Source organism: Hippocampus comes, unplaced genomic scaffold, assembly GCF_001891065.2.
Source record: "Hippocampus comes isolate QL1 unplaced genomic scaffold, H_comes_QL1_v1.1 scaffold125, whole genome shotgun sequence".
NCBI classification, from domain to species: domain Eukaryota; kingdom Metazoa; phylum Chordata; class Actinopteri; order Syngnathiformes; family Syngnathidae; genus Hippocampus; species Hippocampus comes.
This window is the reverse complement of record NW_017805453.1, coordinates 587,867-613,310: the sequence shown is the minus strand read 5'-3', so window position 1 is coordinate 613,310 and position 25,444 is coordinate 587,867. Positions and strand designations below refer to the sequence as shown.

General features: G+C 43.6%; 1 protein-coding gene across 3 annotated transcripts in view; it reads right to left on the bottom strand.

Annotated features, from left to right (window-relative positions):
• Positions 1-25,444, bottom strand: part of LOC109518488 (muscleblind-like protein 1) — a 73,136-nt gene that overhangs the window by 21,378 nt on the left and 26,314 nt on the right. For all 3 annotated transcript variants that reach the window (XM_019874341.1, XM_019874342.1, XM_019874340.1), the window contains exon 2: positions 22,230-23,012. In XM_019874341.1, the coding sequence (XP_019729900.1) occupies positions 22,230-22,403 (174 nt within the window). In that variant the 5' untranslated portion in view covers positions 22,404-23,012. The remainder of the gene's footprint in view (positions 1-22,229; positions 23,013-25,444) is intronic.

Here is a 25,444-nt window from a genome sequence, read left to right as displayed (position 1 = left end):
ACACACACACACACACACACACACACACACACACACACACACACACACACACACACACACACACAATTATTATTTTTTGTTTGTTAAATACCACCGTTTTCTTGAAAACGTTTGTGACATGAAAACACCCATGACACATGACACATGAACAACAAACTATTCTTTATGCATCCACCAGCCATGGACAATCTGTTGTCTTAGGAAATATAATGAGATCCAATAGAAGTTATACATCTAACAATATTTCTCTTACTGTAGAAGTTAAGTGTGAGGTCAAACTGTTGAGAGCTGCTCGGTATGATGTCATACAGCTGTCCATTAACGCGCACAACCACTGATTTATGTCTTCTCTTGATAAAATAAATGAATAAAAGAGTATGACCGAAGGAAGTCGTGCAGCTGACCAAATCTCGCTGAAGATTGATTGCACTGTCGAGACATTATCTGGGTGATGTATTTCCATTAGCGCAGAAGTAGAATCAATAATGGCATGCTTGTTAGCTCAGTGCATTTTATCTGCTACATTCTCAAAAGGTCAGTCATACAGACGTGTCACAAGCAGTTTCACTTTTTTTTATATCTGCTCCTGTTTCTGACTGTTGTATTAAATGATGCTTCTAAAGACTGTCGGTCACTGTTTTTTTGCTTCCCCACTAATTTCGCCGATTCAACTGACTTTGAAAAGTAGTCTGACGACTCTTGCCAAAGGGTACTTGCTTTGCGGCTGGCTGCTAGCCGCTCGACGCTAATGCTGGCTACAGGCACTGTATGTCAATGTCAATTAATTAATTTTTTTTTTAATAACCCTTAATGAAGGATTGTATATGATTTCAGGACGACATTGTGTTCATATTGGTGGCACCAGTTTGTGACTCAATAATAATTAGCCCAAACTGGAAGATGAGTCAAGACAAGCCACCATGCCACCACCTGCGACCGGGAATAACTTCAAAATTAAAGCATACCAAGTCATTGACGTCCATATGGTTTGGTAAACTCATGTCTATTTTGAAGTTGGCCTTCTCCATGTCACAGTACATACATACTGCAAGGTAAAAAAAAAAAAGCATGTACTAATACTATGTTGCGATGATGTATGAATCTCAACAGCGCACGGCCATTATGTGGACGTATTTACATGGTAAGCGGAGAGCAATAAGGTAGTGTCACAATGCAAATTGCAAATTCTAAAGTAAAAAAAAATGTGTTTGATTCTTCTCCACCCCAGTGAGGCCGACCCCAGTGCGGTGTACAAGTAGCATGCGTACACACAAACATAACAGTCATGCCCGAGCCCTTAATTTTGATTTACGCTACATTACTTGCGTTCGCACTGCTGCAGTATCACCATATCACGTTGGGTTGGTTATGACCTTGGGCTTAATATGAATCCCATAATCCTCCTTTGAATGGCTCTTAGGCATCATCAAGGAGTGCGTCGAGGAAGTACTGTGAGGACTGCACAATAGCCATCTCCCTCTTTTCTTACTGCTTTGTCGCTGCTGATTTTTGTGCTTGTGGAATCCCCTCTTGAAAGAATTCCACTCAGACTTGCAGGAGCCGAGAAAAAAGAAGTCAGACAGAGAGAGAGAGAGAGACCTACAGAGACAGATAGCAAAGGGAAACGCAGAGCGAGACAGATGTAGAGAGCTCTCTTATTAATTTTAATCAAAGGCGTCTGTCTGCATGTTCAATACCTCCTCCAAGGGATGTCTTGTGCATTGCAGGCCCTTCTGTACTCTCGCTCCAGTGATCACATATCGATTCCTTTTAATCTTATCAACAATGACTCATTTCAACGAAAGCGCATGTAATCTAACAGCCACTATCGTGATCTTTTTTGCGTTTGTTTTTGGTAGATGAGACGTGTGGCATAGGCTCAATCGGACTGACAAAACAACAAGTACAACAACAACAACAACAAAAACGCCGATTAATTCCCTCCTGAGGACATCTCCCCTTTCTTCCAGGCTCCCGACATCAAGCATCACTCCGGGAGGTGCCGTCTGCTTGGGCAAGAGGGAGTTGTGATGAGAAAAGGCAAGAGCAATGTTTCCTTCACCTTAGATACACCCCCCAGAAAAAAATCCACACAACTTGTCTTTACGTTGCAATCAGTCATGTCAACTGGCCCCCTCAGAGTTGGCGAGTGAACCCTGTGGCCTAAAAATACCCATCCATCCATTATCTAAAACTCTTGTCCTCATTAAGGTCATGGGTGAGGTGGGGCCTATCCCAGCAAAATTGGGTGAGAGACTGTGTACATCCTAGACTGGTCGCCGGCCAATCGCAGGGCACATTTAGATAAACAACTAATGTTAAGATCAACAAATTATCGCCACTGATATCACCTTTAAATGTATACGCCAACATCTCTTCCTACCAAATGGAAAACATCCTTTTGTACATCCATCCATCCATTTTCCAATTCGCTTAACCTCACAATGGTCGCGGGGGGTGCTGGAGTCTATCCCAGCTGTCTTCGGGCAGTAGGCGGGGTACACCCTGAACCGGTTGCCAGCCAATCGCAGGGCACACAGAAGCGAACAACCATCCGTGCTCACACTCACACCTAGGGACAATTTTGAGTGTTCAATCAGCCTGCCATGCATCTTTTTGGAATGTGGGAGGAAACCGGAGTACCCGAAGAAAACCCACGCAGGCCCGGGGAGAACATGCAAACTCCACGCATGGAGGCCGGAGCTGGAATTGAACCAGGTACTGCTGCACTGTGAGGTATAAATAGCCAAGGTTATGGTAGTTAACGAAAACTCACAAAATAATAAACTAAAACTGAAAATTAAATTTGTTAACAAAATAATATAAAAAGGAAAATGCTTGGGGGGGGGGGGAGAAACCTTATTGAAATGACATCCTACATTAGTAAAAGTAACTACAGTTATATCGAAAATGTCAGTTTTGATAGATATTAATATCATGAATATCTATCATTTTAAATGTGTTTATTTTGGTCCTGCTGAAGTAAGACGAAACAGTTGCTTGAGGATTATTATTTGCTGAAGTTTATCACACAACAATTAATGATTTTTTTTAATGTTGCATTCATTTAAAAAAAACTCATATGAAAACTAATATAAAATAAACTAAAATGAATCATTTTCAAATCAAATAAAAACAAACAAAGCTGCTCTAAAAATGAATTAAACTGTACCAAATTTCAAAAACAAAAGTCAAAAACGCAATAAAAACTGACTATAATGAAAAATCCAACACCATTATAACCCTGATAATAGCTCTACCGTTTTAATGCTCTGTAATCTCATTAAGATAAGCAAAAGGCCAACCAAGTCTTTCAGAAAATTGTGAATCGTTTCATAAAGAGGCTCAGCGATGTCTTCTGTAGTCAGGTTCCAACTGAAAGAATGAGCGAACCTCACATTTGACACCTCATTGCGGCAGTCTGCGGTTAAAAGTCAGTGAGAATGTACAAGCGCCAGCGTGCCTTTCATTTATTTGGCAAGAAAAGCGATCTTTAACTAAAGCCAAAAACAAATAGTTCTCTGCCATTGAAATAGAGTGGAATCATTTGTGCACACTGGGCACAAGAAGTGTATCTTAGGAATTAAAAAGGGCGAAAAAAAAATCTCTTAAAAGCACCGACTCTTGAATGAGTGCATACAAAAGAATTTACTTTCACAACCACATTTGAAATCAACAACAAAGTGATGCACTTTCAGCACAGCAAACTACAACAGCAAAACATCCTCTTGTTTTTTTCGCCCCTCGTTATCCGAAAAGAATGGCCGCTTGATCCCGAATGAGACCCGAATGGCACAACATTTCCTATGAATTTAGAAGACAAAAACGTTATGGATATTTTTTTTAAAGTCAAGCTATTCCAATGAACAACAAAACACGTGAAATAAACCGAAAGTAGGTCTTATGCAACATTTTTGGTAAGTTCATGGAAACGTTGCAGAACGAAAGGTTTAACTGGAAAATTTCGAAAATCCAGTCTTCAAGGTCTCACATTTTCCATTGTAATTAAAAAAGCATTGCTGTCCCAAAATAAATGGGGGGGGGGGCAAAATCGTTAGCACAGGAAACTAAATGATGGTGCAAAATCATTGGCTGCGATGCTACTCGCTGATCGGTTTAATTAACTGAACATGGAGAATCTCATTTTTATGCAAAGAGTATTGCCGTTTGTTTTTGTGAATGCATTCTATAAAAACACTGCGTCTATTCCCTAATTGATAGGAAACTTTAAGCCAAACCTGTCAGTTAGCCTTGATACTGAAGCTCTTCATGCATCGTTCAGCCTTGGTCTTACTTCGCATCACACTCTAATGTGTTCTCCATTCAACACCGATAAAGCTTAGCTCGAGTGAATTGTATTTCTCACTCAGTGAGCCAAGGAGGGATCACAAAGAGCATTATAGCCAGCTGAATGCAAGAGTGGTGGCCCATGCTAGTACTTGAAAAGGGTGCGGGTGCGGGCGCTGGCGTGTGGAGTGCCGCAATCAACAGCTGGAGAATGAAAGAACGGAGCAAAGTAGTTTTGTTTCATCAAAAGAGATAGAGGCAGGTCTTGAGAAATTCAAGCAAAGTCAACAACAAACTGACTACTGATTGAAGCGACTTGATTGGCAAGCTGAACAATGCTGGGAAAAGAAGAGAATGTTTACATGACAATTGCCTCCTAAAAAAAACAATAACAATCTTTTTTTTTTCAGTTTTAAAGTTTCACACACACAAACTAACACCATGACAGAAAATGCTCTCATCTACATTCCATGCCAACGTTTGAGTCTTTTGAAAGCTCTTCATCATCATCATCAATATCGGTGTCCCTTACGACTTTGACTTATCCATTCATCCATCCATTTTCGATCCGCTTAATCCTCACAAGGGTCGCGGGGGGTGCTGGAGCCTGTCTTCGGGCAGTAGGCGGGGGACACCCTGAATCGGTTGCCAGCCAATCGCAGGGCACACAGAGACAAACAACCATCCATGCTCACACTCACACCTAGGGACAATTTCGAATGTTCAATCAGCCTGCCATGCATGTTTTTGGAATGTGGGGGTAAACCGGAGTACCCGGAGAAAACCCACGCAGGCCCGCGGAGAAGATGCAAACTCCACACAGGGAGGCCTGAGATGGAATTGAACCAGTGCCTCTGCACTTTCAGGTCGACATGCTAACCACTAGGACCACCGGTCCAGTAACGAACTCCCGTTTCGCTGACGACTGACGGAAACACACTCCGCTTGCTCTTGTGTGTTTGTTTGCGCGGCTGAATAAACACCGGGGTTGCTTCGAGCGAACTGCATTGACTGAATATGGAAACGCTTCGCGATTCCCGTTCAGTACGTTTCGGTATGCACCAAGGACTGTTGTGTCATGTTGCGTGGACTGGCCCTTTAATGGAGAACTCAATTTGTTCTTACACAGCTATATGCGGGAGTGCGCATGTGCCGTGTGGTGGATCGTCAAGCTGTTAACACCGAAGTGGGTACTTGTAAATGAATGTTCGTGAATGTGAACAATAAGTTAGCCAGCTAACGAGCTTTGAATGAACTCGTTAGCACAACGTTCAATGAAGCCCATCTCGGCATTGTATGCAATCCCTGTCGTTAGCCCGTTAGCCTCTCTCTTTCACGACATCGTGCGTGGCAAAAAATGAAAGCCGTTGGCCCCAAGGAGAACTTCTCCTCATCTTTAGGATGACTCTGAATGCCCGCCGGTGTGTAGGATTTTATTTTAAATGACTGGGATTGGATTCAACCCAGGAGCACGATCGTGATTCAAGTAAGCCACTTTAAAATTTAAAGTAAAACGATTTGCCGTTTTAGGAGTTAAAGCAGTGGCAGACAGTGCCTTCCATTCAACATTACAGTTTAATAGATTAAGATTAAGTCAACGTAAGGCCTTATTGGGTCGATACACTGACACACAAGTGCACTTCATTTGCCATTTTCATCAAATTTGGCAATGAGAAACTATAATTTAGCGATGACAAAAGCGCGGTAAAAATAACGATGACAGAGTGACGCAGTGACGATTAAACTTTTGCTCGGCTTGAAATAATGACGGGCTGACAAGCGGCCCGGCCGCTGGTGAACGACCAATGGCGGAGCTGCGAAATTTACCAACGCACCCACATCTGAACGAGACTTCGACTGCGATAAAACTTGTCATATCGGATTCGTTTTAAACAAACGGTAGGGCAATTTCCTCGAAACTTTGGTTTGTTTAGTCAAGTGCGAATGCCGTCACGTGAACCAATCAAGCGCACCCGAGACCATTTGAAGTCTGTGTAAACATTTGTAAAAGTGGTTTCATTTCATTCCGATAGTGTGTGATAGTGGTAGTCGAATGTGAACTTTGATGTTTACACTTTATACACTTGGCTCGTAGGGCGGTTCATTTGGCACCATCAATAGCACCCTGGTCCGCACCGAACAAGCAAGTTTCTGTCGCTGACATGAAAACACTACACAGCACAAAGCACTGTTGCAAGTGATACAAAACCAATCTTCTTGTTAGAACCTCCATTGCATCTCTCGGTCTTTTTGACAACATTCGAGAAAATGTTCATGGCAGCTCAGCTTGTAAAAAAACAAAACAAAACAAAAAGATAAAACGAATGTACTTTATGTGCAGTAATCCAGTAATTTCAGTTCTGTCAGAACATACAGAGTCCAATCGGATTTTGAGTTGCTTTTGAATGCATGGCATTTAGTCTGATGATAAAAATATCAGTGTGAAACGTTCATCGGGCCGAATGTGAAAACCACTTCGCTCTTTCTTTTTACTTTGATCCAGCCCATCGACCAGACCATTGTGTAAATGTCCTCCAAATCGAGAGAGAACAACAGATCAACGTGGGCTTCAACAGACGGTCCATGATATTATTCAAGGGAAAAAAAACCCCCCCTCAAAACGCAGAAGGTTATAGGAGAACAAAGGAGATGATTCAGTCTGTCTGGAAAAATAAATAAAAATTCAAGGAGCGGTGCATTTGGACTTGACAATGATGACCACATTCATCTCCCACGAAAATATGCTAGAAGAATGCTCAAATAAGTCGACGATGGAATGGATAAAAATGTCTGTTGTAGATGGCGTGGAATGTAAATGAAAGGGTCGGAATCTTCCACTGTGTTCGACTTGTGATGATGAGCCACGGGGGAGGGAGGGGGTCGGACCATGCCTTGAAGCTCAATGGAAACACAATGAAAAAAAAAAGGTGTCAGCCGGTTGTCAGCTGTGAGTGTGGACAAGCATGCTAATAGTGACCACACGCGCACACACACCACACACACACACACACACACACTACAGCCTACTCACGCCGCGTGTCACTGTAGCAGCTCGTACGGTCGCCTCGAGGTTAAAGCAGATAAGAGAGGATTAGCATTCATTACTGCAGAATGCATTGATACTCGACGTGCGCACACACGCATTACTGTACTACAATGCTCAGCGCATTATGTACAAAGGCCATAGCAGTAATAGAGCTCGTAATCCTTTTATTAAAAAAAAAAAAAATCATAATTCTGCTAAATCCTCACACTGAAGCAGTGACTAGACATGGCTGAGGAACAGCAAATCATAAACAGTGGAAAATCAAGTCATCTTCAGAAACTGAGCAATGAAATTTGCTGACAGCGCGAGAAATTCACAGCAAGTGGCCACAACATTAAGTACACTTTCAAAATGTCATGAAATCCAGAACAGGGGCACCTTGGTTTACGATGGGTTGACGTGAGGGGCGTCTTGGACTAGTGCTGTAAGAAAATGTGCTTGCTTGGCCCAGGAAGGCACACTTACTGCTGTACTTTTTTTTTTTTTTTTAATGAGATGGTTTCATATTTATAATTTTTTTTTCTGACAAATATTTGCTCGAAGTATGACTTCAAGACTGTGTTAGGCGAGTGAAATAATGTGATGTATTTAATGAATTTTCTTGATTTTTAAAGGTCATAAAGTGATTTTTTTTTTTTTTAATTGCAGTGTGTTTGTTTCACACGGGATATTTAAATGTCATTTGTTTATCATTTTATTTTGTGCCACACCGCTGACATGCTATGAAAAGATCTTATTGAACTGCTTTGAAAATCAAGATATCTGAGACACTTTCGATGCGCTCCCTTTTTTTTCTTCATGAATTGAAGTATTGGACCGGGACTCGGACTCAGTTGAGGGAAAAAAAAAAAAAAAAAACAGAAAAAAAAAATATGATTGTGACGTCGCTAGTTAAAATGTTGCTTAAAAAAGCTTATAAGATGGTGCCATTTTTTTCACCGGAACAGGTTAGTTCTATTTCCATGAATGGATAATTACGGATTATGTGGAGTTCCATAGTTTATTATTGTGGTTGTAGTCTTTTAAGTGATACAGAACTAAAGTGGATCATAGGGAAGCGGTCTCTTCGTATGGGTGTTCCGATCGGGGTCTTATGCTGCTGATTCTGATCCCAAACATCCATGAATGATATCGGCTGATTAGCCGCTCACTCACGCATGCCCGCGACCCTCCTGAGGAGAAGCGGATTAGAAAATGAATGGATGGGTGGATGGGTGGGTGGATCCGTCAATTATTTTTTGGATTAATTGATGAATCAGATTTAAAAGAATATAAAATCTATCCAAATTTACATCCCATTATGATACAAAAGCAGTACATTTCAAATTGATAATGATTGATCTTGATTGATATTGTGATTCAGTTCATGATTTCATCTGTAAGTGTCAAGAGAAGGGGGGAGGGGACGCCACACTGCACACAGATTGGTCTCTAGTTGGCTGCCGGGTGGAAAATACAAGCTGCAGGTGATCGCTTTTTTGTCAACGGCCATGAAAAGATTTGATCCAAATAAGCCGATCACGTACTTTTGCCCGCATATCGTCCGATTGCGATCGGTGGCCAATTGACTGGAGCACCACTAGTCTATACAGATATCTTTGTCCACACACACGCGACAGAGTGAGAAGGCCTGCACCTTCTGGCTGCACACTCATCCTCATGAATGTGCATTGATCAAAGTTGGCTTGTACCACTTGAACAAAGGGCGGGGCACTCCTCAAAGCAGGGTGCAATAAAAAAAGAGAGACCAAACAGTCCAAAAAATGTACTTTTATGTATTAACACAGCGAGGCAGCAGTGACGAGGGTCGTCACGGCAACGCAACCCAGCCCAGCTGCTGGATCTGTCACGACGGCTGCTCCTAACGGGGCCGTAATCCCCTTAAAGTCTGTTGACGAATCACAGCATCCAAGCAAGACACGCGCTCTCACAATAAAGGGGATATTACACACATTCTTCAATTTCACACGGGCGCTCAACAGGCGGCACACACCGCGTTATTACATGCCCGTCATCCATCTCGTTCTTTTTTCCCGCCCTCTCACGTCTGTCCATCAGCATTCCTGTTACACCATTAAATGTGTGTGTAGTCGTCCATCACTCCTTCACTTCCACTCTTTCCGCTCTGTCTATAATCTGTGCATTGACACCAGCCGCCCTCTGTCAGACTTCATGTCGTCATGATTCAATCACACGGGCAATCAGCAAATTGGCTTCTGGAGGGCAGCTACTGCACTTCCTCAAGCAGAGGCCTCCGCTCAGTAGATGGCACGTCTCAATTAGTCGCCGGGTACATTGTCTGTTTGAACAAGTGAACACCTCTCCTCAAATAAAAAGCTCCTTTTTTGGCCGATGGGGAAAAAGGTGACACCAATTTGGTGGCAGTACTCCCGTTTTCCACCAGGGGGCACGATTTGTTGGCTGAATGACATCACAGCAGTATGACGTCATAGCACCGGTACGGCGTTTAATGCAAAGTCAAGTCAAGTCAACTTTATTGTCAAATGTGCTACATGTGTAAGTTTTAAAGCAACAAGAAGCTGTAGCATCCATTGACGAAAAAGACATTAGCTCACATCACCTGTCCGATGTAAATCCGCTTCAATTCCAAGCCGCAACTCCCAGTTCCACATACGCATCGGCTCTCTGCGCTGACGCTCCTTTCTACATATCGTCGGCTCCACAAGCCATCCATCCATCCAGCCGCAGACTGTCCAACAGCACCGACATTACCGCTGAACAAAGAGGGGCTGTGAAAATTGCTGCCCATTTCAGGCACAAAAACACAAGCGCCCCAGGGCTGTCCTCAACGACAGTCAGATGGCGCCGACATTCCTCCCAATCAAAATCAGCGCTGGTACACGCGTGCTGCTGAGAAGGTGCAACCACCAAGCACAGATTCTTTTCCTTTGACGAATGTCGTGGCTAAAAAAATAATGAAAACAATCCACATCAGGTACACAGGACATAGCAACAAACACCATGTGAGAAACCAAAACACAAAAGCAACAAAAAACAACAAAAAAGCAAGGCTCTTGAAGAACACTTGCCGACGGCTGCCTACTCGGGCGCCATGTTGGAAAACAAAGGATATCAATATACAACAAACATCAGCAAGATCAAGCCGGCGCAAACCTCAATAGACTTCACCGTCATCTGACTTTCTCTGGGCGCCGAATCAATCGCAACTCGACATTTTATGGTTGTCTCGTAAGACATTTCGCCTCTCATCCGAGCAGGCCTCATCAGGAGAGCGCGAGCGTCATCTCGCTGTTGTAACTTTGTCAACAAAACTTCAGCCACAGCACCATTCTCGCAGGCACATCCGTCATATGCGACGGATAAAAACTTACGCAGGAAACAATTCGTTTTGGCTCCGACCGTATTGCATTATTGATAAGAGTCAAGAATGAAAGGACATGAAAATAGAAGCTGCTAATGCGGCGGGCAATTCCATATTGCATTCCCGTTGTAAGAGATTGACGTCAACCAAGCAATGGACAAGAGGCCTGGCCCTGCCTCTTTGTAGGCATTTGTAACAAAATGCCTTCTCTCAAGAAAGAAACCTCCTTTCGAAAAATGGCTTTTCTTTCAATTTGTCATGAAGTACCAGAATAGCTCAACCTGAATACGCAGTTCCATTTTTTTTTTTACATCGACTGCAATGTAAATAGTTTCATTTACAATGAGGCTGTGCATCCGGGAACTTAACTCATTCAATCCCAGCCATTTTCACTGAAGCAACCCCCTCAATCCCAGCGTTTTACTGGATTTTGACTGATCTTGCAAGGCCCACAGAATATTTGCTTCTAATGCTATATAAACATGGAGCCTACCAAAATAAAGTTTGGACTCTCTTCTTTCAGCAAAAAATGTGTTTCTTTTTCCCTTCTTCAGCAATCGGCATTACAAAATGGCTAAGTTTCATGAAAATGGCAATTCCTGGGCAAAATACGGAGAAAAAGAGCTTTTTGTAAAAGCATGCATTTCAAGCACGTGAGGCACCACTGCCACCTACTGGTCGCTTTTTTACATGATTTACACGGCAAATGGCTTATTCTCATTCACAGATTGCATCAGACCCTCCTCCTCTCTATGACGCAAAAAAACAAAAGACTTAGACGTACAAGTACGTCCTTGGTAGGTGCTACCTAATTTTAAAAAGACGTACAAATACGTCTTGTGGAATGAAAGAGTTAAAAGGGAAGTCAAGTCAAAATGTTCTGAACAATAATGCAGTACAGTTCGTGTGCCCCTCTAGTGTAAACACGGCATTCTGATAAATATTGCGTTTGTGGAATATGAATGAAGCGGCTAAATCCAGCTGTTTTTATCCATCCCAGGGGGTGGCCATTTTGCCACTTGCTATCGACCGTGGGCTCAGGTAATGACCGTCACGACTCACCCGATTTCTGGGTTTGGCTGTGTGACGTTCGCAAGCTGACATGGCAAAATGTCTGCCTCCTGAGATGGACAAAAACAGATGGATTTTTCTGCCTTTAATTAATGTTTCACAAACACAGTATGAATCAGATTACCGTGTTTAGACTCATGAGGAGTGCAAACAACATATTGTAAAGACGAACTTCGACTTGACTTGCCCTCGAAAGTCACTTTTATAAATGACCATAAAAATATCAAAGAGATGATCATTTTTAGGTGTGTCCTCTCCCGAGTGAATGACAACGCTGTGTGATCTCAAAGGCTTCATGCACTGTTGAGAGAAAGAGGCAAGACGATAAAAGGAGCCCTGAAAGCAGAAAAAAAAGAAAGGAAAAGAACAATCCACCTCGCTCTCAAAGGATCAATACTGCACAGAGACAAAGCGCTGATAAACACTTAGGTTTCTGTGAATTAGCACTAATAATCTTTTCCCTCGGCCCCCCTCCCCCTTCTTTCTGCTCACTTCCTTCCACGTCCTTCCCTTCTTTGGCCTTTCTCCTTCAGTGTATTCATTCCAACCTGACGTTAGGAGAGACAACAAAGCAAAGGGGAGGAACGCGAGTCCCTTTCATAAGGCCGATAAATCTCCCACTCCTGTGTTGTTTGTGGCTGACGGCTCCACAGATGAGATTTAATGAACCTCTCATCCAACTCTGATTATTCTCTAAATAAAAAAGGCATGAGTGATGGCGACACGAGCGCGTTGACGACCGCTGCTTAATAACAATGTGTTAAAAACAGCAAGTGACAGGCGCGCAAACACAATCCTAATTCGTCCGAGCAATCAGTTAAGGCTGTTTGTCGGGAAGGAAAGATTGAGCAAATTTCAATCAACAAATATGCCGAGTGTACATTTGATTAGAGGCAGTGACAGTGCCACAGTCACATCACTCAGTCGTCCTTGCCAACAAATGAGATCTCTTTGGCTAACAACTTGGGTGGTTGAGACTTATTGATGAAGGCCACACTTGAGTCTTGTTTTCATAATTTTTTTTCATGAAAAACTCACTGATTTGAATATTTCATTCTCTAAGATCCCAAAGATGATGCCAAAGCCCTCGCTACTAGGAAAGTAGTAATTGATGTCAGGTATGTTGACGTGATACATCTCAACAGAGAGACTTTATGTGTCGGGTCGGGGCTAAGTCTTGCCAAGGATGAGCAGTGGTTCATCATTTATGTTTTAAGATGTGGTCGAAATTAGATTAAAATGTTTGGAGATCATTTTGTTACATTTATTGTTTTACCACATAACATAGGCAATGATGAAACATTTTAGAATGGGGTTGAGCCATTGTACAATATTAATTTGTCGAGTCTAGACCTTGATCAAGGTCAAAATTGTTTTTGTCCAACCATTTTTGTCGTAATCACGCTCCAAACCTTTTTTTTTAGAGGCTGAAAAATAAACTGGCAGATGAGTGCCATTACTATTCTTGGTGGTTGAACTGTTCCATTGGCTGCCATAATGACAAAAAGCACATTGATGCAAAGTCCGAAGAACGGGTCTTGTAGCTTCTAGTTTTGTTGTTTTTATGTGTAACCTAAAATTTCTCCCAAACAGATATTGTAACCAGCATATTTTTCCTGCTCCATAGAAATCAGATACAGACTGTCACCGGATAGATTGCTGTAGCCATGACAACCAATAGAAAAGGTTATTTTTTTAAATTTAAACAATCCAAAAAAAAACAAAACAAAACAAAACAGTATGTTGTGTGTGAGATTTCAGACCAATTAAATGCTTGGCAAGACCGGAATACAGAGTGCCAGGAATGACTTGTCATTTCCCTCCTGAGGTCATGCTTGTTATTTAGCAGCAGGACACTCCTACACTGAGATCACTTGCTCACTTCTATCGACAAAAATCTTAGAACACAGCTCTTCTTTTCAATCAATGAATCCATTCGCACTTGGACTAGATTTATTAATCTTAATTCCAAGACATTTTGGACCATTATAAACTTCCAAAATTGTGCAGCACTCTGGGGAAGGGCCCTGTGACTGAGTGGCCACCATTCCAGGGTATAGTCTGCCTTTTCATTTCAGCTCAACCACAATCCTAAACAGGATAAGCGGACTACAAAATGGATGACTTGATGGACTTTAGAGACAATCCTTTTCTGTTGCTCAAGTGGGGTACAAGCACCACCAATTGAGCCTAATTGGAGCATTTTACCCCACTCTTAGACTCAAAGTCAGTTAAGGCTTAATGATCAGATGTCTCTGAAAGACTATCATGAGCGATTATACAGCGGTGTGGGGCATGTTCAAAGTGTTTTTTTTCCCAACCCCAACTGTTCAGAAAACAGGGGCGACAACCTTAAAATGTAAAATGTATAATGTCGATATACTGTAAACATTTGTGGCCAGGGCGGCACAGTGGTCCACTGCTTAGGACGTCGGCCTCATAGGTGCAGGGTTTGATTGCGGCTCCAGCCTCCCTGTGTGGAGTTTGCATGTTCTCCCCGGGCCTGAGTGGGTTTTCTCCGGGTACCCCGGTTTCCTCCCACAATCCAAAAACATGTGTGGCAGTTTAATCGAACACTCTAAATTGTCCCTAGGTGTGATTCTGAGCACGAATGGTTGTTTTTCAAAGTGTGCCTTGCGATTGGCTGGCAACCGGTTCAGGGTGTCCCCCGCCTACTGCTCGTAGACGGCTGGAATAGGCTCCAGCACCCCCCGCCACCCATGTGAGGATAAGCGGATCGGAAAATGGATGGATGGCTCCAACATCTGTAGCCAACACGGACTTCATGAAAAATGACAAAGATTTCATCTTCTACGATGCCTTCTTCGTCTTTGTCGTCTTTTGCACCATGTCCTCTTTTGGGGTCCTTCACTATTTAAAAAGATTTTAAAAAACAGTGTGTGTGAACCCCACTTGCTGAACTTGCGATGGAATAAGTCCATCAAATATCTTTAGGATGAAGTGAAGTGCAAGCTGAATCTTTTCTTGCATTTTCACTTGCTGTATTTCGAGCACGCGTCAATACGTGTGTGAACCTGCAATAGTTTGTGTGTTTATGTGTTGCGGGAGTGAAAGCAAACGATACGTGCACCGCGGCCAGATTCCGCAGGATCAAATAAAGAGCAGAGGGTCAGTGACATTTAAATGGAAGATAAGACGTCGCCAACGCGAGCAGACAGATGCACAAAGCTGCTGCGGGACAAGCAAAAAAAAAAAAAAAAAAGAAAAAAAAAGAGAAAGAAACTAGTTAGCAGATGGATGGGCGTCCTCAGGCGTGTTCATGTTCCGTTGCTCCCTCTCCATCTGCCTTCCCACCTCTGCCCCATTACAGTTTATTTGTCTGCAGTCTAATTGAAAGGTTTGTTTAAATCTGCGACACTCCCGCAGAATTACAAAGAATGGGACACAGTGAGGTAAAGGGTGCCAAGGAGGATTTCGACAGGAACCAGACAGACTAACGAGAACTGATTGGATATTCTGTTCACAACTACAGCAGTGGCGGCGGCGGCAGTGGCGGGACATCACGACTCAGCGCTCAGACATGCTGATGTCACCACTCTAACGCCTCGAGTTGATACATTTGAGTAGCAGTCGCAGGAAACATGTTGTCCGATCTCAAAAAGGTGACCCCGGACAATCATAAAGTTCTAAACTGAGCGCCATTGTGCGTATTTTGGCTCTGATGTTGTTCTGCCATGTCTCCCTGGTGACGTGGCATCTTTTAAGATGGATGTGTGCGCGTGCTGAGGCTGCGTATCTGCAGATGGATGTAAAAACGGGAGCCAAGCCTCTCTGAGGATATGGAGACATTTAGAGGAGAACTTTGTCGGGAGGGGCGCTCGAATCGAGTGAAACAACGTTGATAGAAGCTGTCTGCCCTCTGCGAGTAAAAGCCTCCTTTCGTTATGTCTTGTGTGGGCTATAAGAACTAAAGAATCAAATAGGATTGATCCTGTTCAGCTCGGCCCGCGTATGTATCATCAAAAAATGGATTTAGATCGTGCCAGACATTGTTTTGACAATCACTCACGCATAAATCACGCATTTAAACATACGCCCACAACTCACTGATCAGCTGCAGCATCTTGATAATATCTGGATTCCATTTTAAGGGATGGATCCTCCCAAGTTTGTATTTGAAGGATGATGTCATTGCATAGCTACATGTTCCAATTCAAAGGTTCTTACAAATATGGATATGGCAGGACAAGTGCAAGAATTTGGATTGGAACATCTAATACAGTGGTGGCCAACCAATCAGAGACTAAGAGCCATTTTTTTTTTTTACTGTGTTACTGCAAAGAGCCACATCATACACATGGGCACACATAAAAATCACCGCAACCCTTCCTCACACACACACACACACACACTCAGACCTCTGCTCAGCCAGATTTATTGTAAATGTCACGCATCAACATGATAATGAGAGAAATTGACTCCTACAGTACGAAGACCACAGGCAGGTCATTTTCAACAATGAATATTGTGTGCACTGTCTCACCTTGTAACCCGCACAAACTCTCAGTTCAACCAAGTCTACAAACAAATATAAGAACGTTTTTCTCTTAATATGCATGTTGCTTAGCGCCTTAGTGCAGGAACGTCTGGCATTCCTTCTCTTGAACAATCCTCTTCAAATCTGGCTTGTATTCTGCTGTTGCCACTCGAAGCAGGCACTGTCTGCATTCGAGCTGCAGCGGTTACTTACTACTTGGGTCAGCTTGCCACATAGGGCAAACTTTTTTGACCGAAGATCAACTTTTGAAGCGACCAACCTGCTGCGATTGACCCAATCGCGGCAGCGTATACACACGCGCATCTGCACGCACGCGCACACGCCACAATGAGCAACAGCCAGAAAGGCCCCTCGCACGAACGAAACCGAAACACACAGACAAACAAATCTTTCCCCCCCATTTCCTCATCCCATCCCTCGCGGTTAATTTGGGACCAGTCCGCTGGCTCCCGGTCAATTGCAATCGACGTATTGGGCATACATGCCTTAAAATCAGAGGTAATTTGCTGACTAGCTTACCGCTTAGGTTTGTGCATGAGCGCTGATTCAGTTGTCATCTGACTGGTTGCCCTGTATGTCAATCAAGGAACAGGATTGATGATAGGCCGACGTCGTAAATTCTGCTGTACTCGGCGCAGTTGTATGAATGGCAGTATAGAAAATGGACGGCTGGATGTTACGTCGAATGATCTTAACACGTAGCCACCTATCATCGTGACACAAGGGCAAGGATGGGAACCCGGGTAGGAAATCAGAGGAAGGCTCGGCCGTCCCATTTAGTCAGGGTTGCTTCTGAAGGTCATTTTTCCAGATTTTAACCCCTGAATTGGGACACAGTTGGGAAATGTGAAAATTGTAGTTAAATTGGCACGGGATCACAAAGCATACCTTCTGAGATGTAAATTTGTTTCAGTTCTTTCGGACCAATTTAGCGCCACTTCAGCAAAACGGCAACTTTGAAGACGGCAAAAAAATGAAGTGTATGTTAAATCAACGTCCAAAGATTTTGACAGGAAAAAGTGATTCTTTTGAAGGGTCCACAAAATGCCTAAAAGTAAACACTTGCCATGTTTGCAACAAGCTTTTTGTCTTCAATAAGACGAACGCAATGCACTCCCTCGCCACACAAATTGCCTTGCAATCAACTTTCGAAGATGAAAATGAAAGTGTAACTGAATAAAGGGACCACAACGTAACACAAAATAGACACACCAAAGCAAATGTGTAATGCTGATCCAAGGCCATTGACTGCGGGCGAACGACTTTAGCTTCAGCGTCCATCTCAATCTCATTAAAATTTAATAGGGTTCTCCTCTCTTTGACAGAGACAAATAAGCCTTGAAAGGTTGTTAGCTGGTTAGCAGGAGAAAAGTGTGCACCCATTTGACCTAAGCCATCATGGCCATCGTTTTAAAAACCAATGAGTTCTTGCACTGACACCCAAGTACTCCACGCGGGCAAATGGCCCATCATGCATCCTTCATCTCTCGTCAATGTTTGGCTAGGGTACCAAATAAATAAATAAACAAATACAAAGTAATGTCTTGGCCGCGGCAGACGGATTAACAGAAGCAGACGAGAAGAGAATGAGGGAGAGCAGATTAAAGGAGCATGAGTACCACTCCATTGCAAAAAGGTCTAAATCCCATGGGCAGCATCTTATGAAGCGCTTGCACACACACACACACACACACACACACACACACACACACACACACACACACACACACACACACACACACACACACACACACACACACGAGTGACTGAGAGTTTTGAATGTGCATCGACCATAAGTGTTACACAACACGCCGCTACTGTGTGAAGTACCTGCAATGAATGGCTGACCCCTATACTGCGCGGTGTTACCTTAAAGTGAGTTAATGTCACGAAAGGAGGTATGGCAAGAGAAGGAGAGCACAAGAGGCGAACATAAAAATGCTCTGTATGTTACGATGAAGTATGAGGAATGTTCTAAGATCCTTGGGGGTGACTATGTACTAGTGAGTGTTGCTCAGACGCTGCCCCCTTCCTGTTTTAGTTCCATAACCGTTGACTTGACAGCACTCTCATTCAGAGCCAATAGAGCATGTTTTTGTGAGCGAAGCGCTTTGACTTGTATCGTTGGTGACTGGTGTTGTGCATTTCGGTCCAACGGTTTGCGTTTTTGCCATGCATCAAATCCATTTCCTATAAGGCCTGTCCTGATCAGTGTCACTGAAAACAGGAGCCTATCCCAAGTGACTTTGGGCGCGAGGCAGCCTAAACCGAGGACTGGTTGTCAATCTATCAAAGGGCAGCCATGAAATTCATGAAAGTCTTTTAAATGGAGCCTTCTAAGTGTGTTCTTGGGGGATTCATACCGAACTGGATAACTCATTCAGTACCAGCCAATTCTGGACCAAGTCTGAAAAGACGTTAAAAAACGTCTTTGGGAGTGAATGAGTTAACCTATGATGATGTAGTCGCCCGCACATTGGCCCCACAGTTTCTCCCTGTGCTCTCTAGTCATATCTTCACCCATCGGTGTGAATAATACCGCTTTCCCACTGAAATTAGTGGATAGTAGTGATCCGTGGCAACACGCAACCAATTGGCATATTGTCCCTTTCCCATTGACCAACGGAAAGCGATTCTGCACACCCCTCACCCCTTCCTCCACTTTGCGTGTGGTTACGTCACCACGCTGTGATTGCGTAGATGATAGCGCGACAGATTTCTTGGTGGTAAACAAAGCAACATGGAAGCGAGTGTTCTTTCTTTTATCATGATTTTTACCGTCCTCAAAATGGTCGAAAAGCAGCGGAGGATCAACTCTCTGCTACTACTGAGACAACAGCTTAAAGGGCAATGTCCTAGTTTGTTGTGGGGGCATGCTATATACGAGGCCGATGGTGCACAATGTTATGACGCATCACGTACGCTCTATGTCATCACGTAATTACCGGGAAGTCCCGTGTTAGGCTTTCAAACTGCAAGCGGAGGCGATCGCAGGCGATCACAACCCGCCTCCGATGACGTGCTGGTGGACACGGATCGACACTGGCCAGTGAGCCTTTCCCACTGCCCAAAAAAGCGTGTTTACCCGTGGTTTTGCGGCAGTGGGAAAGGCGTATAACAGAGCAAATGGCGGATGTGTGTCCTGCCTCTCGTCCATTGGGTTAGGCTTGTTGCTCACCATTTGTCCACTGATCTTTCTAAATTAAAGGTCATTTGGTCTGAAACCGCACATCTTCCTCGCAGCCCCCCTACAAGCTCGGATGTGCGGAAAGAGTCCATGTGCAGATAAAGCAGATATATCAAACTGTCAAGAGAGGCATGCTGTGGAATGCCCTGGCACTGAGAGCAGGGTCTGTTTTCATGATCTAAGCAGGCCTCGGCAGCCTCCATTCGTCCAATCCCGTCTTACCTGTACCTACCGAACCCTGCACAGGCATCCCAGCAACCAGACAGGCCCCATTTACAATAATAACGATAGGAATACAGAGTCCAGCTGAAGCAGAAACAGGCTCAGCTTTAAGCCAAGGTAAGCTACAGTCAGTTTGATGGACTTCCAGCTCGGCTCTCCGGTTACGTGGCTTGCCAATCAGATAGGAGCCAAATTACACGGTACTCACTGCTAAATAGAACACTGGAATTACGATGGACTGTGCCCAATTGAGCCTCGCAGCAGTGAAGCACTTGTGTGCAAACGGTGATGTCACCGGGCGTCGCGCCACCTCCTCACTTAACCCTTTCCCTTGTCTCCAACGGTTAGTTTTAAGATAGATGCAGTTCAGGAAATTTAACATGCTTGAGATAAAGCCCTCGGAAATGCAGACGAGCCAGTTACAGGAGCAGCACAGAACAGAGTTAGTTTTGGCTTTTCTTGTTTATTTAATTGTAATTTGATTTTTTTTTCGAGTTTCGGATATGTTTTTAAACAAACCTGCTTCGGATGTGACATATGGATCTCCTAACAACTTCATACACAGCGCTTTATGTCAAGATCGGCGCTCGAGGAGCTGTGTTATGAGAGTTTCCTGTTGGCTGGGAAATGATCAAACTTGACAGCTAAGTTTGTCCCACACCTTATGGTGTCTCCTCATTCACCCAGTTCAGATATTCCTAAATACAATTTTGAGTCTTCGCTTTCAATTCAAATTTTAACCCCCTAACCTCAGATCTTTGTGGGGCAAACATTCGAAACACTAGTTTACTGAACTGCCCATCCCAAAACACTCATATAATATGACATGATGAATAATTGCCAACAGTTAGCAGTCTAATCCGCTTTCAGAAATTTAGTATGGCCCCCTGGGGACTTTATTCAAACTGCAATAACTCCCAATAGGAAAGAGGTCCCCCTCCCCACTGCTTTACATGAAAGCGCATTTACACAACCTGTCCATTTCATTCATTGAGCGTCCATGTCTATCCCTCCCTGCTGTATTTTCCTTCCTCTCATCTTGGGGTAAGCGAGAAAGTGGAGCTGCACAGTGGGAGTGTGTTGTCCCAATGCCAGGGCAAAAAATAGAGTCAATTGCTTAGCTTTCCGAGAACACCCCACTATGCTGCGTGACCTCAAAATGAAACACACACTCTTACATATAGTCCTGAACATAAACGACACAGTGTGCGCTGCCCTCCTCCTCCTCTCACAGTCTCCCAGCTGCTGTGATAGGAACCTCCAGCAAAGTCCCGGCCAGAGATCCCACTCTTTAACTCGTCTGCCAATGAAGGAATCTCTCAATCGCATCCGCAGATGTTAATGCGATGACCGCCTTCATATCCACTTGCATAGGAACACACAAACAAACACACTCTACAATTTACACTTACTGACCACACCATTAGGAAGCTTTTTTGGGGGGGTGTAAAGTCACAGCGTCACATTTACACAAGGACTTAAATAATTGCATCAAATAATATTTAGCCGTCAATTTTCTAGACACGTTCTCCTGTTGAGGGTCATGGGTGAGCTGGATGCTCTTTCGTTGACAGTGAGCGAGCGGCAGGGTACACTTGGACACTTTGCCGTTCAGTTGCATGACATCCACACGCAAACAACCCCAAATTAACACCCACCGGTATGCACAATTTATGTATGTTAAATGCACGTGTGGGGAATTTTGAGGGATTTAAACTCAGACCCTCTTGACTGTGAGTCACATTGGATCATTAACAATGCTGTTAAATTTCGGTACATCTACTTTTTTTTTTTTTAAAACATGTTACAAACATGATCTCACAAGATTAAAACAGGATTTCAGATAAAAATTCCATCCCTCCTTCTATTTTTTTTTAGACCGCATTTCCTGCTGAGAGGAGCTGGCGTTTATACTCGCTAACGTCGACGCCACGCAAGCATGGAGAGAGCGTGCCAAGGCCGAGGCAGATGTGCTAACTTCTATTCCACCATGCTGCCGCAATGTCTTCACATGACAAAGAATCATCTTTGCAAGAATTTGTTTACAGCATTGGTAGCACTCCACGCTATAATTCATGGGTGAGATTGTTTAAGTGCCTTGGTAGATGCTGCTGTTTTGGTCAGCAGCAAAGTTGTTCAGTTGATCAGCAGTGAACTTCTGTCCACGTGTCGACAACAGCGTTAACGAACGGAGGTGAGGTGGGTACGAGGAGGACAATCAGGGCAAAGCGCTTGTGTGTTTCGAATGGATGAAGCAGTTATTGAGACGCGGCATCTATCTGAGTGGAGGCCATCACCCCCCCGGCTACACTTCTCTAACAGCAAGAGACAGAAGAAAAGAAATTCCACCGTTCTCAGAAACAGGAGCAGAGCTTTCTAACATGCTCACACCACAAACGCCAGGGAAACTATGATTCCAACCCAAACAAAACAACCACAGACAATTGTTGTCTCTATTAGGAGCTGTAAAAAAAAAAAAAAAAAAAAAACAACAACAACAACAAAAAGCAAACAGTGATGAATGGCGCAGTGATGAGTTTTTTGTCACTCTCACCTTGAGCGAGTCAAAACAGGCGATGACTCGGCCGTTTTCCACTTGGCAGCTCTTGGCGGGGTGGGCAAACTTGCACTCGTTGTCCGGCCTCGAGCACATCCCCCTCTGAAACTCCCGACACACCTCCAAAGTCAGCCACTTTGTGTCCCGGATGGGCATCACGTTCACCGCCATTTTGGAGCAGGAGTGACAGCAGTTGCAGAAGCAGCCGAGGGGGGCTGATGATGAACGACGTATATCCGACGAATGCAATTATAAGCACACTTGTGTGTTGCGAATGAGGAGGAATGAGTCAATGACATGGACGCATGGGAAAAGGGTGGGATCGAAAGGTCTTTGTTAAGATCTGAGCCAAGGGGGGCCTCTTGAGTTGCTACCACCTGTAGCCCATCCTCAGGGCCCGCTTGCCACAAATAAGACGCCTTTAGCGGTCAGATATCGGCTCGCTGCTCGGCTCGACTGTCAGACGAGAGGGTGGCAAAACATTATTGATCGCGTCGGCCCATGATGGGAAGAAGCAGAGGGAGGAGGAAAAGGGTGTGGTGGAGAGGACAACGAGAGCGACGATCTTCTTCCCGCTCACGACAGCTGATTGGATCTGTTCGTTCTCAGCATCAGGCTTTATCTGCGCAGGAGGGAAGCAAGCGGGGAGGGGAGGGGCCTGACTTTAGCGAATCAGTGGCACAGTGGATGGCGTCGGCTGCCCTGCGAGGCAGCGCTGACGACTGTGGCAGGGTTCAGCGGAGTCCAAGAGCCACAGGCGGGAGGGGAAGAAGGCACTCTCTGTGGAGAAGGAGGCAATCGTGTCAGTGGGGTAACACACACAAAGAGAGGCTGGATATTCACAACCATTTAGTCAGTCGCTCCAAACCAATGTTTTGTCTTACACATTCTCTTTGGTTTACAAATGGATTTGCGTTCCTTTAACAGAGATTATCCTGAACGTACGCTTCAGTGTGAACATGTCTTTGCCTATCATTATCCTACACTAACACAGAAGTGAACTCATAAAAAAGTAGAGATGCAGTAATATAACTAATGGACAGATAACTCTTCCATGTCACAAAATTGCAAAATTTCTCTACACTCCGTCAGCTTTTATGCCCTTATCTTAGCACGTCTAACGCAAACTGATCACATATCTGATATTAACTGATTAGCGTTACTCAGAAAAAAAAAACAAAAAAACAAATGTATAAAAAATGAACATAAGTTGGCCTACTTGTCTTTTCTTTTCAAGATTAGCTCGTATGCTATACTAGCGATGTATGATCCCCTCTGAATCCATTCATCCATCCATTTCTCGAGCTGGAGCCTTTGACTTTTGGGTGAGAGGCCGGGCACACCCTGGACAAACACCCACCAGCCAATCACTTATCGACAAGCAAGCATACACACGCACGTTTACTCCTTGGGGCAGTTTAGAGACTGCCAATGAACTAAACATGCATGTTTTACAAATGTGGGAGGAAGCACTTACAAAAAAAAAGTATCAAACCAAGAACCTCAGAACTGTGGGCCAGATATGCTAATCACTAGGTTACCCTTCTGAATCACACCAATAATTATTGCTTAACTCAGTCAGTTTAGCTGTCAATCTTTCCAATCCCGCAATGAAATCGACGTAACATCAGAGTTGGCAGTCGGCCACTGAGAAAAGAGACGAGTGCGACGTGAGTATTCAATTCACAGGGAGCTAGAAAACAGTAAAGTGATGACGCGATCTTCTATGTCCTCATTAGATCGGCTCGGACAAACACGTTTCGACCTCTCCGCTTGCACAAGAAAAAAAAGAAAATACTCTGCACAGTAAGAACCCTCATGCCCCACAGCCCACATGTTGTTACATCATTTCTTCATCCCCCGCGCAATACAACAGATGTGTTTGTGAATACACTCTTGTTAGTTGTACTTTATTTAAAGCTAGTTTCCAGCCCCAAAACACACGCACACACACACACACACACACACACACACACACACACACACACACACACACACACAATATACTTATCGTTCTATCGTTCCCTTGTTTGGTCTTGTTTTTAATGTGACAGACCTGTGCAGAAGTCTTCAATTCATTTCAGGCTTTTGTTGACTTAATTAGATAAAAGCCAGACATCACTTAAGAACAATGACATGAGGATGAATTTTATCAAAATGTGTTTCGCACTGCTGGAAAACGTTTACTATTGGGACAATGACAACAACAGCACAGCATGGTAATGGTTTACTCTGTGGAAACTTTGGGATTATTGAAATCCTCTCATTAAAATTGTTTTAAAGTGCAGAAAATTAGCCTAAAGGTCATGCAATTTAGAATCAGGGAACAATTTGTAAAAACATGCCTTAAAAGTCACACAAGAAATTGGAGCTCAAACCATGAAGGGTTCTTTTTGGATTTTTGTGTGACTTAACTCGAAAAGTAGGACGTGTGTGATGAGAATATCAACACCACAATCGCTAACATTAGCCACGAGCAATGGCTGCTAACAGGCTAGCCACGGACTGGCTAGCCCTGTTCACTTCTGTGATGGAAGCTTCAGTGACTCTGCAGCATGCAAAAACAAGACTGTCACTTTTTAGAACACGCGACACTAGGATAGCCAAGAAATAAATAAACCAAAAATAAATAAATATATATATATATATATATATATATATATGTGCAATAAAAATGTGGCTGCATCCGGAATGGGCCAGTGTTATTTCTGGTGGAAGACTTTTTCAGGCCAAAGATGATATTTTGAGCTGTGTGTGTGTGTGTGTGTGTGTGTGTGTGTGTGTGTGTGTATTTTGAGGTTAGAATAACCCACTACATTTGGCAGGAACTGTACTCAGGGAGCACTGCAAAGACGGGTGCCCTTACCAGACTATTATCTAAAGAGAAGCGCAATGAGCCTCGTCTTTTGGCAAAAACATAAGATAGATTTACTCTGTAAGCTCAAGTGACCGGTTCCAATTTAATGTCTCTATCTGATTTTTATTTTTATTTTTCCATGTCCCTTTCAAAGTGACTTATCTCTGTTAAGGATGAGCATGTAAAATAACCTGCATGTGTTCAAATCGCAAGTAAACAACTCCACACGTGTCAACACCAAGTAGATGGAATTCAACATAATTAATAGCAACATAAAATATCACACAGCATTTAGTTGGCCTGGACTGACTCCCCCCCACTCCCAACGGATTTCAAGAAGCGTAACTTCCACATT